Source organism: Saccostrea cucullata, unplaced genomic scaffold (genome assembly GCF_032062105.1).
Source record: "Saccostrea cucullata isolate Sc308-1 unplaced genomic scaffold, CSIRO_AGI_Scuc_v1 ctg2011, whole genome shotgun sequence".
NCBI classification, from domain to species: Eukaryota; Metazoa; Mollusca; class Bivalvia; order Ostreida; family Ostreidae; genus Saccostrea; species Saccostrea cuccullata.
In genome coordinates, this window is record NW_026937072.1 from 16,606 (window position 1) to 34,151 (window position 17,546).

At 31.6% G+C, this 17,546-nt stretch overlaps 1 protein-coding gene across 1 annotated transcript in view; it reads left to right on the plus strand.

The window, feature by feature from the left end:
• The window catches only part of LOC134247185 (uncharacterized), a 36,720-nt gene continuing 19,174 nt past the window's right edge, over nucleotides 1-17,546 (plus strand). Inside the window, exons 1-2 of the mRNA XM_062729528.1 lie at nucleotides 1-602; nucleotides 5,773-6,030. Coding sequence (XP_062585512.1) covers nucleotides 5,839-6,030 — 192 coding nt within the window. The 5' untranslated portion in view covers nucleotides 1-602; nucleotides 5,773-5,838. The remainder of the gene's footprint in view (nucleotides 603-5,772; nucleotides 6,031-17,546) is intronic.

Here is a 17,546-nt window from a genome sequence, read left to right on the forward strand (position 1 = left end):
TTACAAACGGTGCCCGCCTTTTTTTCCCGTCTTCTCGGAGAGAAAAGATTAAAAAAAAAAAAAAACTAATCCTTGTCTTATTTCTTTCTCTCTTGTGCTGCTGGTAGATATTAATGTCTTTTTATAAGCGATATTTTCTTCTGAATTCCCGGTAGGGTATACGTTTATGATACACAGCTAACGCGGATACACAATGAAGCCGAGAAGACATGGAGCCGTTATTCTTCTTTAAATAGTGAAGCCGAGATCGATATTATAAAATTTTCTCGTTGGAAGTGCTAACCGATGCGAGAAGCCGATTCCGATGAAATGTTTCTTGTAAGTTTCAATCAATCAAACTATTGGAAGTTCCTTATTATCGTCTGCTTTCACCATACGCTTCCGGTTTTATAAACTGCCATTTTGCGAAGTTGTGAATTTTAACACGAACAATTTTACTCAACGTTCTTTTGGGTTGTTTTGAAGTGAATCAAGCAGAATACTTTTTGAGTGTTTTTTCTCTATAAATCTAAGTTTCCTTTTTGGGATTGTGGGGAAGGTTTCCATCCATGTAAAGAGTTACCATCATTTCATCATGGGATCTTGAACGCTTCCTGGAAAAGGTAGGGCAAATTCTGAAATTCAGAGCCACTATAATATTAAGTTAATAGCTAACACAAGTTTAATCAAATGACGTTCGTTTATTCGTTACATACCAACAGTTACAAGTACAATATGTGTATGAAATGTTTTTGAGTCCATTCCCAATAAACCTTGCATTGAACTCTACAAATGCAACTAGCTAGCCCAAATTTTGAATCACTATTTATATAAAGACCACACGTATTTTGACACTGAACACAAAATCTGTTCGATGTGTGTACATATATCGATATCATACATTTACATTTGTTTGTTCTAAGTACAAAAGTTACATAACATGAAGCGCTTTAGTATGCTTTGAGGGTTAGCGAGGCCTTTTTCAAATAGTATGTATATTTGTGTTTTGTAAACGTATAAATATATATATATATATATAAAAGACAAATTTTAGGTCATTTAATGTATTAGAAAATACCATGTCGTGTTAATTTTTGGACCAAGAATTGTACACATTCATATATATATATTAGAACCACAAGTTCTTTAAAATTCTTAGCTAATTAAATTGCGACGATATTGAACAAATCAAATCCAAACAAAAACAAATGTACGAGTGTACAATATTTCACCTGTACCAAGCCAGAAGTATTGCCTTCAGATATTGATAGAGCAAGCCGTGGTATCTTCTACATAATTAACCAGTGTTAAGACTTTTTCTGGTTTCACGTGTAAATCTTAACACTAATAATTCCCCACGTGCAATGGTGTATTGATTTTTCTCAAATTTAGACACTTTTTTGCCACTGAATGTGTGGTTTGGTTGATTATAGCAGATGTTATAACTTGTCGGGTGTATTTAGACGATAATTAACGGAGAAAGTCATTCTATTTTTGTCTAATTACTGAAACAGTCAATGGGCGGCTATATACATGTACATGTACGTGTATTTTAAATATTAAGAAAATAAATTGCCATATTCATAATTATATAAAATGGTATTAATTGCAATATATTTTATTCTATTTTTAATTATTTTCTTTTTATTATTTAAATTTTTTGTTATTATAATTATTTCTAAAAATTCATTGATTTTTTTTTTCATTTTCTAATTATTGAAATAAATTTGATTAATATATATGCTGGAAAAATAGGAAAGGTCATTGGATGGGTAGAAAATATATCTATATTTTAAGGCTCATCAACCCTTGTTACAACGCGAAATGTAATAACAACGCGAAATGTAATAAACATGGATTATTACATTTTGCGTTATTACATTTAGCGTCGAAATCAACGCAGAATGTAATAACGCAAAATGTAACAACACACTTTTGAGAATGATTACATTTCGCGTTATTACATTTTGCGGCGAGGTCAACGCAATATGTAAAACGCAAAATGTAATAACACGATTTTTGGATTATTACATTTTGCGTTGTTACATTTTGCGTCGAGATTCAGCAAAAAGCAAGAACGCAAAATGTAATAACAAACTCATTGGTCAGCCAGATTGAGCACAATTTTTAATAGAGTAGTGGCCGATGAAGAGGAAATAAAACAAAAGGGAAAAAACAGATATATGCAATTTCTTACAATTAATGAATTTCATGATTATTGATTTAATTAGCTACATGTATTTAAAATCAGTTTAATAAATGTTTTCAAATAATAGGTGTTACAAATTAAAAACGCTCTTGTGTAGATGAGATTGTTGTGGGTACTGACCATGCAATAAAAGATAAAATGGATTGTTTCTGCATGTCCATAGTAATATATACAATGATAAACATACTAAGTAAAGACTCCACTCTATCCCTGCCCTTCCTCGCTTGACACACATAAACACTTCTTTGTTAACCAATGTACACATGCCAAACATGAATATCAAGAGCTAATAATGAACCTATGGTCAGTCTTTGGTAATTAAATAAATTTTGTGTTAAATTACTGGTTAGAAATTTAATAAGACTATCAAAAATACACCAAACAAAATTTAATTAATGCTTTATAATTTAGCACAGTGTACTCAATGTAACTAAAGTCAGATTCAGAAAAACGATACATTTTGATGTATTTATGTCCGTAAAAGCCCTAACGTTGGTCTCATTGTTTAAGTTCTAAATATTTTGTACAACGTGTTTCCCATGTTGGTTATATGTATATTTTTGAATAAATTTCATGATTTATTTTGTTAAACGCAATCAAAAAAAAAGATATTATAATTTGTTTTATTACATATTGTTTTATTACATTTTGCGTTGTCTTCAGTGCAAAAATAAAATAACGCAAAATGTAACAACGAAAAAGCACATTATTACATTCTGCGTTGATCTCGACGCAAATTGTAATAACACAAAATGTAATTATCCAGGTTTATTACATTTCGCGTTGTTATTACATTTCGCGTTGTAACAAACCCTCTGACAAGACCGATAACTCTAATTGGAATATATGACTGCAAAGTTTCTTTTAATTCAAAATTAAATTCTGAGTTTAACGGACAAAAATCTTAGTTAAAGTCTAGTCTTTGAATTGTGGGCACTTTATTTATGAACAAGATTTTGTTTGGAAAATTTCTAAAGCACTGAGTCAAAAATTTTTATGCATTGAAATAAACATTCAAAGGTCAAAAATCGTATTATTGGTCGCAAAGTGAATAACCCTGCAATTTTTTTCAAAGGTCCTGTATTAAGCTTTATAGTATTACCTTACTTTCAACGATTTTAAATGTATGTATATGTAGACCGACATATTGATATAGTTTTGAGAGATCAAAGGTCACATATAAGATCAAATGATAAGTAACACCGATTTGGTAATTGATTTTTTGCTTTGTTTTTTTTAGTCAATGTATGTGCAAGTTTATAGTGCTACGAGAGGCCAAAATATACAGTGCTTCTTTTATATAAAATATAATGATATAATGGTTATAATTATAAGTGTACATCTTCTATAGTCAAAAAACTGCAGCATTCAGTTCTTTTAAGTATTGGCCGTAGAACTCTTCAACTCCAGAGAAAAAACACCACAAAGTTCAGACTACGTTCTGTATGTCCTTAAACAAAACAAAACAGGAGCAGAGCAGACACGAACCTCTTAAACGTCATAAGTAGGTGGGACCAGGTGCAATAGATAAGTGAGCATCCCCTGTCGAGGGGTCACACACGCCGAGTGGCTGTGCTTTTTTTGCGTCACTGTGTCCTATATCTGTAAAAGCCTCTTTTGGTCTGTATGTCAAGCAAGATTATGTTTAAATTTATTTGCCAACAGGTACCTGGCGTACGTTACTTATTTTTCTTTTTAAATATAACCCCTACTATTAGATAGAGGTATATTTTTTATGAAAAGAAAAGTACTTTATGTCAGGTGTCTGTGATGTTGCCTTCTATCAGTTCTAGTATTCATGCAGTCTCTCTGTCTGTCCGTCTGTCTGCGGGTAATGTAAAGCCCACCTTATCAAGCATGGCAGATTTTAGCTCCCTTTAGTTAGTTTTGTATTTTATAAAACTCCTTTTTAAATTGAGTGCTCAGAATTTGAGACAAATATTGGCTACCACCCACGGTATCTGATTTTAGACAAGAATCTCACCTCGAGCCTCGTATTGCTCACTCTAACTGCTCATGGTATAAAGGAATAAAAATTCCCAGCCAATTTGATGAGTAATACAACTTTGATATAAATAAACTATAAGAGATCGATATTTATTGCATGGAGGCGAAGACATGATAACTGTACAGCCGCGATTCGATCTTTCCAAATCGTTCCATTAACGAGTCAATGGGTAGTGATCACGTGATGCCATGAACGGTTTAATTCAGTCTTTGAAAATCAGAAAAAGCAAACACGATTACAGACAATTTCTAACTGATTTTAATCAATTCTCTGCATCTTCTTAATTCCCCAGAGTGTAATTCTGCATCGTAATATTCAGCGAGAATTTAAAAAAGCTATTTCGTTCCGGGGTACATTTTATTCTCCTTTAGGTATTTATTCTAGTTTGCAATAGTGAGACATGTTTTCGTATTCAAATGAAGCGGTCTTGCTGTAAGGGTACTTTCCTTTGGATGCTGTGGGATCAATAATAAATTGAAGCCTAAACCACACAAATGATTAATTTTCGGTAAACGTCCCGGAATAGCTCTCCGGTTTCCTGTTTATTTAACAATTAGGCGTGTTGACAGTCTCCGAAATCAAAGCAGGTGGGATAATGATTTTTTTTTTACTTTAGACGTAACTTAAGCTGTGTCGGGTAGGTTTGTGTTAAATCAGATCTAAAATCTTCTAACAATTAACATGTTTTAATTGGTTAAATTTAAAAGCCATTTCTTAAAATATGATTTGATCATGCATGGTATAAAAGATGATTTGATGGCTTATTAAAAAACCTTGGGAAATATTCCGTTGTTGTATTCTGAATTGTGTCAAATTGATAAAAAAAAGTTATAAATTTTCTTCAAAAAGTCTAATGTATTTTTGTGATATAAGGTATTCCTCCATGAGAATGAACAAGTGTTCGAAGTTTTGTTTATTTTTTCTATTTATTCATTATTTCTTTTTTTTTTTAAATTTAATTATATTAGGGGAATGTAATTTAGATTGTGCTTTTAGGCCTTTATTTCACTCTCTTTTTTTCATGTTGATCATTAAGTTTGTCATAAGTTTGAACAATGTAAGTTTACTTATTAAAACTTAATATTCTGGTTCAGTATACAGCAGGGTCGGCAGGGGATGCTCACTCCTCCATGGCACCTGATCCCACCTCTGATGTTTTAGAGGTTCGTATTTGCTCTGCTCCTATTTTGTATTGTTTCATGGACTTTTTATCTTGTATAATTATATTGTTCGGTATTTCCCAATGTTTATCTCCAATAATTTGTGATTGGATGTGATATTTATCTTTGTTCTTTTTTAGTCCCTTATTTGCGTCTTTCCTTTAGCGAAGAGAAATTTATGAATATTAATCATCTTTAGAATAAGTGATATTCACTAGACGAAGGAAAGAATACATTGACGAATCTTCTTTCTTACTTCTTGTTTGTAAGGAGAGGAAAATATTTAATTTTGCAAGTTTATTCCACATTTGGGGGAAAAAACTAACTATAAACTCCTTATGGATTACATTGACATGTAAATTCAAATTCAAAGATAACTTCGTGACCCGAGATATAATTTTGTTTTTAATTTTTAGAATGCTTGAAGACGGAATCAACGTCGTTACTCGCTAACGTGAAATCCGATTACACAATTTAAGACCATGAGTCACCAAAAGAACCGGAAATTGGAGTCCGGAAGTGGGTTCCGAACGACGGCCTTTCGTACCCTTTCGGTATTGGCGGCGCCAGTAATGTATCTTTTCTACAAACTCCATGAAGGAAGTAAGAAAGAAGAAACTTCCGAAAGGAAACCAACCACTGAGAGTGAATTAGAGCATCTCAACAAACGCATTGTAAGTATTCCGTAGAGTGTTCTACTATATATGTATGTATATGTAAGAAGCCCATAACAGTCCCTGTAGTCATGCAGGTCTGTGGGAACTTTAAATTCTTTATATACAGATTTTGAAAATGCCAAAATGAATATTGGGGATTTTAACTTCCCACTAAATAATGATGGACATTATCTTTCAGATTTTGACTTTTCCGAATTTGGTTTTCAAAGATTACTCCAAAAAATCTTTATTTATAAATTTTAAATGTCTCATAAGAAAAAGTTAGACCTGATACAAATCTTAGTATCTGGCAAGTTGGGGTACAATAAAAAATGCTACATTTGTACATGAACGCATACTACTGCCCTTGTCAATTTAAACTGTTAACATACAGATCATACAGCAATAACCCCCGTTTCCTTTATTATAATTATGAAACATACAGTTATTATTGGTTAGATCCTTTTGTGAATATTGATTGTCACTCAAAGAGATAACTGTTAACCTATGTTAAAGGAAGAAACTTTACTTATCTTGATTAGGATATGTAAAGTTATATTGTATTCTGTAAGTGATTCATTTATAACTTTATGTATCAATTTTTAATTTTTTTTTTCTCTCTCTGTGATAACTCTTTGAAAGTTAGAGGAGTTGATTTCTTGATTATTCTACCGGAATAAAAATTAGGCAGGTCGATACTTAGGTCAGGAGGTAATGAGGCCAAATATGCATGCAAATCTCGTGCACATCTGTCTCTGTGTCTGACGCTAAGGAGCTCAAATATGCATGTAAATCTCGTGCGGCTGCCTTTGTGTTTGACGTCAGCGGCCGAGAACTATTGAAATTGGCATAGGAGTCCTCGTGTAATTTAAATGTATGTCTACATATTAAAAGTCTAAAACTACAATTTTACTCCACAATGAAATAGAAATTTAAAGAATTACTGTCTAGTTATTGTAATATACCAGGGACATCAACGATTGTGGGAAACATGGGATAATTTATGCATAACGGGCTTTCCCCATGTTTCCCACTATCGTTGGTGTCCCTGGTATACTACACTAACTGGACAGTGATTCTTTATAATAAACTGCTCAAAAATCAAGAAATTCCTATCTTAAGCTTAAGTCCCAGTTCCCCAAAGCAACGTAATGCTAATATTGATATATGTGGTGGTATACATGTGCATTTAAACATTTCTTCAATAATTAATAAAATGTCACATGTTGGTTTATGAAGAAAACATGCAAAGTCATTTAATAGTGATTTTCAGTTTTTGGTGTCTTTGTGGGTGAGATGTTGGCCTACTTTGAAATTTTTATACTTTTTTAAAAATGCAGATATGCAGGATACATGATTACGTAATTTGATTGTTATTTCTACCTGTGGGTTTAAAAGGGACCTTGGAGTTTGACTTCCATTTGAGAAACATTAAGTACACCTTTGCCAAAAGCAGCTACACGGAGCATTAGTGTTTCACAAACCATGTTTTTGTTTTCACATCATATTACAGAAAGAGGAAAGCTCACGAAGTCCCATGTATACATGTGTACCTTAATCAAAATATAATCCACAATTCGTGCACATGTATATCAGTATAACTTTAAAATACTTTAAGGTATTCAATGTATAATAAGATGTATTAAATAATTTTAAATAATTTCTACTTGAGTTTAGTTAATAACGCATTGCTAGATAAGGATAAAAGTGAAATAAACCAAATATTCACAGGACTGATAACACGTGAAGAGACGCACTTTTCACACTTTCAAAGTTTTTAAAGAGTTATTTGCACTTAATGAAAAGAAAAAAATGTTATTTCTCAAAATGTCTTTGGTAAATAATAAATTTTTTTTCATAATTTAATAAAGAGGGGGTTTTTACATATTTTCACAGAGATTTGTGCGAAATTCAATTTACTTTTTGTAATCTCTATTCTAAAAACATGTACATGTGCTGACCATAGACTTTAATGTAAAATTTTAGGTGTGATGAATTAGACAATAATAATTTTTTTTGTAAATTCTTTTGATGGAGCATTTTTATTTGATAACATCTGCAAAATGCTTCCATGATTAAGAAAAAAAATCAGACCATTAAGTTATGGTCGTTATACATTGAATACCTTAATGTTTGAGTTAACGCTTTCTCTCAGGTTTTATTAATTCTGGTCAACTCTATCTTGGAAGATTTTTAATTGATCATGCAACAATTTCCCCGTTTTCCTGATTACCTTCTCGGAAGTGCATGATCAGATTATGTCAGTTCATTCACATCGGGATCAATATCCTTAATAATTAACACATCCCCGATTTCCTCGTTGACCGATTATGCACACATTGTATGATGAATCTATCCTTAACACCTTATAATCTGGAGAGATAACATCACAATAGCGCAGCACAGATCAGGTAACTGACTGTGTAATGAACTGGAAAATTGGTTTAAAAGTTTCTATACAGTTTACAATAGATTGTGATTAAATGAATAGGTCTTGTATTCTCAATGTTATTTTTTCATTATATTTACATTTGACAAATAAAACTGATGTAATGAGCGTCATAAGGAACGTATATCATCTATAGACTTTAATATGAATGTTTATCGCAAACTTAATGGCTATCAAATATACGAACTACGATCCGTGTATTGTGCATAAATATTTGTATTTTTAAAAAGTTGTTTTAAAAAATCATAGAAAGTAAAGCTATTTTGAATTGCCTTCTGGAAAAAAAATTGTCATAAGACAAAAGTCAGAAGTTTTAAAACAAACAGAGCCAGTTTAACTCTTGATGCTTTTGCTGTTGGAAAATGCATCCAATATTTTGTAAGATAGTTGTTATGGTGCATTGATTTATAATAATTTCTTTCATTCATTTTTTATCTATCTGTTTACATCTTGCATCAAAGGGCAGAGAACTCAATTAAATAACACTTTTCTGTGTTCATTTCTTACTTCTTTCATCATGTTATAAATTTGCATTTAATTCAAAATTTACAACATGAGTTAAACTGGAATTCTCTTCCATTAGAAGTTAAAACTATAGCCAACAGAGCTAGACATTAGTTTTAAATCTGATGTCAAGTTGCATCTTAAACAAGAAGCTCGAAGGAGTGAAGAACGTATTTATATATAATATTTTTATAAAGTTAGGAAACCTTTTAAAAATAATTTGTATGAACTTGAAAATGTGAATATGTAGATATATGTCAAATTATTTTATTCTGGCCTGGAAAATTATGTAATCCTTAATTTTATTTTTTATTTTCTGTCTTTGCTGCCTTAGTCATATATAATCAACTTGTACCATCTTAAGACCCCATTGGAAATAAGCATGTTTTATATATTGCTTTCATGGGTTATCCTAGGCAAAGATTGATTAAAAATTTGTTAATTTGTGTTGCATGTGATAAGATCTGACTTTGGGATCAGCATAAATCTGTGATAATGATAACTGTGATAATACCTGGAGTGATATTGTTTTTAATGTAATAGCTACATGTACTGCATGTGCTAGAATTTTTAATCGATCCCTTATTGATTTATGAATGTAATTTGTATTATAATTTGTAATGAAGTTGACTCTTTGCCTGAATAAACAAAATAATAATAATGAGTCCTTTCTAAGTAAAACCCTCAATAAAAATTCATACCTCTTTAAAAAGATTGAGTATATTCTTTCAAATAAACGAGAATATCATTAAACATATTTATACATAAATATACACATTTGTGGTATTACAAACATACAGAGAGAAAATATCTTCAATTCTGTATGAAGTTTGTCGGAGGTCATAGATCAAACATGACCGAATCACACGGCGCAATAATAACTAGTAGTACCGTTACTTATAAACATATACTATGTCATTTTTGTCAACTGCACAGTCTCTAACTTTTTAGTTTATCCTTATTTTTGTTAGAACTTAAGTTAAATGTTCATAATATATGCTAAAACTATATTTTTTCATTAAAATCTACACACGATAAATGTGTAAATCTATTGGAAAATATCAGAGAATTGCAATCACGCCAGGAACAGTTGAGAAACACCTCGATCGGCGCTGTCGTACTTCAATGTAAACTGTCGCCAGTGTCTCCATGTTAACATCATAAATATACCTTTAGTTACTGAAATCGTAGATAAAATGTTTTTTGATCAAATTAATACATGATTTCAAATTGACTGGCTCGGACAAATCTCAATCCATCAGATCCATCCATCCCTTTCAGGTGACCGAAATTCCTTAAACTTTTTATCATCAATTATCGGACGTGTTTCCTGTGTCTTTTCAGCATTAATGATGAATTTTCACAAATAAAAGTATTCCCAGACAAAAATCTATTCATTATTACTGATCAATAGTAGCGTTTAACAAAATATTCCCTTCGAAATAGAATACTAAGCCGGAAGAATTCGAAGGGTAACCGCCTTTCAAGCCGATTTACACCTTGTGTACATTTGACGGAAATCTACGGCGACTTGTTAGTGCATTATTTATATCCAAATATATATAATTTAATATTTAATTGTCCATCTCAAATGTATATATAAGTAATAAATAATAAATGTATAAACTTCAATGGGAATTGAAGTGGGTCGATACGTGATCAAATCTTCTGAGAAGGCATTCAGCCTTCACAGGATTTGATCATGTGACCGACCCACTTCAATTCCCATTGAAGTTTATAAACTTGTTATTTCTTTCGTAATTGTGTTGTGCTTATTGTGAATATTAGACATTTACTAAGTAATAAATATTATTAAAATATTCTGTCTAATTTCATGTATTGTATGTTACAATGTACATGTATAATGTTTAATTACATGTACATGTATTGTTTGAACCATTATCATTTTAACATTGTTAGTACGCAGTATTTACTAAAATCATTTCAGCAGAATTTTTTTGTGAACAAATGAATGAATCTATATTTAAACAAAAAATAAATCAAAACTATAGTAATTTGCACCCCTTAAATAGCACCAAGATTATACTTTTAGTCCTTCAAGTTTCTGGATCAAGATAATGTTAGGAGCAAACAGTGAAAAACATGGAGGTCAAGGACATTCAGGGGAAATAATGGAGTTGACAGGGACGTCAGAGAATATCAGAGGGATATAAGTTGGTGTGCAGTGATGAACAGAAAAAGTCAGGGAATATCAGGGGATACTCAGTGATAAACAGGGGCAAAGTCAGGGAATATCAGGAGGTACTCAGTGATAAACAGAGAAAGTCAGGGGATATCAGGGGGTACTCAGTGATAATCCGGGGCAAATCAGTGATAAACAGGGACAAAGTCAAGGAATATCAAGGGGTAGTCAGTGATGAACAAGGGTTAAGACTAGGGAAATCAGTGGGTACTTAGACGCGATAAACAAAGGCAAACTCAGGGGGATATCACGGGGTACAAATTGATAAACAGGGACAAAGTTAGGGACCATCAGGGGGTTCTTAGTGATAAACACTGGCAAAGTAAGGGGATATCAGGGGTACTCAGCGATTAACAGGGGCAAAGTTAGGGAATATTGAGGGGTACTCGGAAATAAAAAGGGGTAAATTCAGGGGAAAGCAAGGGTTGCTTACTGATAAACAGGGGCAAAGTCAGGTGACTCAGGTTGTACTCAGTGATAAACAGGGGCAAAGTCAGGGGATATCAGGGGGTACTCAGTGATAATCCGGGAAAATTAGTGATAAACAGGGGCAAAGTCAGGGAATATCTAGGGGTAGTCAGGGGATATAAGAGAAATGGATATTGGGGAAGGGCAAAGTTAGGTGAAGTCGGGGAATAGACAAGGTAGTTAGGAATAATGACAGTGGAACACAGAAAAGTCAGGGAGTGGGAGAAAAATGTCAGGGGCTGTTAGAGGAATTTCAGGGGACATTTTTTTTTATTTAACCAAATTATTCAATATTTTGTTGATACCGAACGTATGTCTATTTCTGCATGTTTATCTATAGTATGTCAGTAAAGAATATTTTTCACCTTCATTTTAATGCCTTTTCCTTTTTCAAATCGTTCTCTTCATGTCCTTATAGGCCCTTATCCTTAGTAATAAAAATATTTTAATTAATATCTTTAAAGTTTACTTATATGTATATGTCTAGTTAATGTATCGTATGGTATAAAATTATACCTTTACCAAATTATATTTTCTTTGGAATTAAGATTTAATGCAACTTTAAGTATATGTTAAAATGTTGTGAATAAATTTGCTTGCAAGTGATTTTTTTTTCAGGATCCGTTATTACACATGTTAGTTTTGGATTAAAATGCTTTTGATTATCTCTTTCGCCTAAAGAGACACAACTCGTGAAAAAGCTCCACGATCTTCTCAGAATGTTGCATGGAATATCGATTCCTCAGAGGCTCTCTTCCCATTAACACAGAATTTTCATAAACAAGACTCTCATACATTTTACTGAGCAAAAGGCGCATTTATCGAGGTTCGTTATTCATGTATCTTTTTAGCAGACCTTTCTCTTTACTCCTATTTTTAAAAAAATCTACATAATGTTTAAGTTCTTACAATAAATTTGGATTCAATAATGCTAATTTAACTATATTCAACCCAATGATTAAATTCCATACCGAAAACGTTGAGCGAAGACCTTTATTTTGTGGCGGATGGTTTTTTTTTTTAATTTAGAAAAGGTGTCATTAACTTGAAATGATTTTATTTTATTATTTCTTTTAAATTTTTTTTTTACATTTCTTTACATTTTTAACACCAGAAAAATAACATTTTTGAGTGCAGATCTAGAAAGGTCAAATGACTGACTACGCTTATCTTTATTTGAAACAAACTATTTTTTTTTCAAAATTTTAAATGTGACTATTTAAGATGAAAAAAATGTGTTTGATCCAATAATAATTCATGTGCAAAATATATACATAGGGCCAAACTTTGAGTTATGTGTTAAACTATTATGTAAAACAAAGTTCAAGCACGTTTTTAAAGTGTCCTGCTAAGGAAAAAAGGAAACTAAATATTTATTATCAATTAATTACAAATCATTATTAAAGATGACAAATAGACGTGCAAATTAAAAACACATATTGAATAATTGCCATTTATTTGATAGTTTCTTTGATCGGAAGATTGATATACATGTACTTTAAAAGAGTCAGAATTTGAAAAAAAGACATTTTATCATTTTATGTTCAACACTCCTGTAAAAGGATGTTGATTTTTTTAGCAAGAAAATTTTAATATGATACTATGATTTAAATAGAGAATATCTTCTCAAAAATCTCCAAAAATAACAATGGGAAAGAAGAAGGTATAGTTTTAGCTTTATTGCGCCCTAAAAATGTAATGACATCAAAAGTTTTGAAACTGGCTTAAATATTAGTTAAATAAATGACTGATAAATCAGGAAAGAATATGGCATGAAGGTTTACCATTCTGTACATATGACGTCATTTATGTGAAGCCTTTCTCTATTTTCAACAGAAAAAGCCTCAAAATGACACATTTCAAGGGTGATTTTCCTTTAGAAAACAGTGTCCACAGCCGTCGCCCACGTTAATTTTTTGATATTTTGTGCAAATTCAATAACAAATCACATATCTCAAGATCTTTGTGGGCGATGCCTGTGGACAATGTTATCTGAAAGAAAATTCCATTGAAAATTGGTGTCTTCTGCAACTTTTTAAGAAAATACGGGAAAATGCACATGTTTATGACGTCATAATTAGCATTTAAAAACACATGTGAGAAAAATGACTTGTGTGATTTTTTTTTGCATTGAATTTCAATTATTTAAAAAGCATAAGTTTTCAACTTTTACACCAGTTTCATTTTTTAGAAAATTACGGGGCAAAATTTGTATCGACACCATACCTTCTTCTTACTTGGTAGAGTTTGTGAACATATTATGTTAATATCGTATGTCCTTAAGAGTCGATCTGATGGGGGCGGAGGGGGTGAGGTATTATATATATACTGTGACATGTCAATACGTACCGGCAAAGTTCTGATAATCATGTACTAGGTGGAACTCGACTTAAGAGTCAATCTGTTGGGTGGTTAGTATATAAACTCCGACAATCATTCAACATATCGACAACCGGTGTCACCCCAGTCATCGATCCACCGCAATATACGACCTTACGTTCCTCCTGCAGCAGTTGTAGATTTCATGTAACTGACAATTACATGACAATCGGGGAGAAATCAGATTGAAACGGAAGGAAGAAATAATGAAATATTGTCGTCTGATAATTGAATCCCCGTGCGTTCACCGCAGCGTGGCGCTGTTTTATCGACATTGTTGAAATTAACACTAGTGAGGAGAGAAATGTTTGGCAAACTTGAAAAGTAAATTCCAAGATCAAAGTAAAGGGGTTGAGATTATTGGTAATCAAGAGAAGGTTTTGTCCACCGAAATACATTTTTAGGTGAAATATGAAATTTCTCATTCACGTACCGTTCTAAGGGCAACATGCCCAAGGTTCAAGACTACCGAAAGTTGGCCACACTCAATGGTAACTGTCAAAGGGTAAAAACTGTACTACTTTGATGAATTTAAATTTGACCTAACAATTGACTTTTGACTATCAAATTGACATTCTTTGTAAAAAAATTATTTATGATATCTTCTGCTTCGTTGGTAATAGGATCTTTTATAATTTCCATGTATTTCCAGGTGTATTCGATGTGAATAATGCTTTCTATGGATGTTATCATTTTTGGTCTCTTTATCTTGGAGATGAATTACATCTATTCTAATTCATTACTTTAAAATGGTTAATGATAGGGATTTTATATTTCACTTGTTATTTCTTCTGACAAACCTCTTTTGGGTACTAATGTATTTGACGTCTTGGTCTAAACCTTGGAGTGATAAGACCTCGAGAGAAATATTCCTTGAATCTAGACCTTTTATTGAGTACCAATATTTTTAACCTTCCTATCTGGGAATTTTAACTTCTTTTGAAAAAAATTCTCTTCGCTTTCTAAAGATGGTTGCTAGTGCTTTCACATATCACATGTGTTTTCATTGTGACCAAAATTTTCTTTGGATACCTTTTTTTGTCCTTACCCTTTCAGATTTACCTTCATTTAAACTAAATTTAAACTTCCCCTGTAAATTTTGAACAGTTGTTGCTCGGGTCTTCATTTTTCACTTAACTTTTGAAATTACTTTCTTTTGGTACCGCTTTATTTTGTTTCTTGATATTAACTCTGAAGTTGAAAAGAAAACTTGAACGTTTGGTTGTATTTTTGGTACTAGGCTATTAAATTCACATGACGTGAATTTTTTAGGTGTCGACATTTTGAATGTTCATTCTTTGATTTTGACCTGCATTTAATTTATTTTACAATTGGCTTTGGGCTGCCATATGTGGCATAGGTGGGAAAAGTGTTTCAAAAACATTTTTTTGTACAAAAGTCGTTTTTTTAACAGCGATGCACTAGGTGAAATACAGTCAGTTGTGGTGATTAACTTAATTAAAATTTTCAATTTTGAAAATTTTAAATTTGATGTCAAGAAATGGTAGAATGCATATGATTCATATATTATCGTATATATTTAATTTAATAAATTCAAGTAAAACAAGTCTTAACAAGTATTTTCTAAGGATGATTATATTGTTCAATATAATTAAAATGATGATGCGTAGTAATATTGCACAAAAAGGAAGATTTTATCAATTTTCTTAGCAAAGTTACATGCGAAAGTGTTGCTGATCATTTTTTATTGGACGAACACATAAACACAAAGTAAAGGCGTTAACAACTAAGCTAGCAGGTATGATCTTTAAAAAAAATTTATAGCAAGTTGTCCAATTTAATATCTAAGATATCTTGAACTTAGTTGTTAATGAAGATGTATATCTACGTATTCAACAGGCTTTTTGAAGGCACTGCATGAATTTTACAAATTAATGTTCTTTATTCCTATGTGGGACTAACCCAGCTAAAGGTATTTTCTCAACTTTTACCATGCCATTTTGTACTATGTAGCGGTGAAGATTCTGAACGCAGCTTACTAATGTAATTCGAAGTCAGGAGTTGGTTCCTAATTTCTATTGATTCTAAAAGGTTAATTTGCTGTTCATAACTTTCCTTTATTAGATTTTTAATACATACACCATTGCATTATGGGTAATTGCTTTCGGTACACAGGGATCTAGAAAAGGAAAACTAACACAAAACGCGTCATAATTGAATTTAATATTCCACTGGGTTTTAAATAATGTAATAACTCGAAGAAAATTAATCTAGACTCCTTCCAAAATTACCATCAATATATTCTTTAAGAGACAAAAAGTAAATTTTTGGCCGATTGAGTTCGGCTATTTTGTCTACTTACATTACTCGACGGTAATTTTCCATTGGGAATATAAATTGACCGATTACAATCATATTTTCCTTCTTTTTTCCAAAAGAGAATGAAAATTAAACGTCTCAAAGAGATACGTATATCAAATGAAAAAAGATATTTGAATAAACACGTAAGCATTAAGTTCCTTTCTGATGTTTGAATTTAATAATAATAACTATAGTATTTTTTGGCTTGAAATACGGTGGTCTTTAGATAGAATTAGATCTCTGCATTGGTTCATGGTATTTCTCTTTTCTGGTAAATTGTACCTTCTATGTCATCCTTTCATAACAGAATGGGAGAAACGAAGAAAATAATAATGTCAAATAAATTTGCTCTGGTATATATATCGATCATTAACTTACAAGAAACAACTGAATAGCTTTGAAAAATGGTATTAAGGATTACAGTGCAATAATGTTGTATAATAACGAATAAATATTCATTTAACTCTATTCATGCGATGACGATCTCTCGTGATTGTCCTTAATGATTTCCGGCGTTTTTGCCAGAAACCGGAAGTATGTCGTAAAATGACTGCAAATCATCTTTATATCGAAATCTTACGAACCGTAATTGTGCAGCATTGCTGTGTCATGTCTCTTCTGTACTAAAAATGTCTATACCCTACGCTTCCTCGTGATTTAAGACCGTAGTTTAATGCAGGTGAAACATAAAATTCAATTTGGAACCGGATTCGCTCATCGTTCAGACCCAATTCCTTTTTGTATTGAGAGGATCATTTATTAGTTCTAAGATACGGTTGTTAGTTTAACGTTCCTAAGAGAACGCCATGATTTAATTCATATATATCTCTAATGTAAATATATCATGGTCTTAATATTTGGTGACAACATGAAGAGATTTTATTAAATACTTTAAAACTTTGTCTTCTTTTTGTTTATGGTTGAAAAATAATTTTGTCTATTTGCAGTAGAGTTTTTAATGAATTTCCCCCGGAGAATGTAAAAATATTTTGTTACCTTGAATTATGTACGTTAATCTTAACCAGATGAATACAAAAATATTCCTTCTTTATTCTCAAAAGTATTTTTTCATTGAATGTTCTCTGTCGTTTCTTATTATCTACAATGTAACGAAAGATGATTTCGATAAAGGTGCCATAAAATGTATTACTTTTGCAATAAAGAATAAAAATTATGTTTATTTAAAAAGTAATAAATAATTATAAAAGC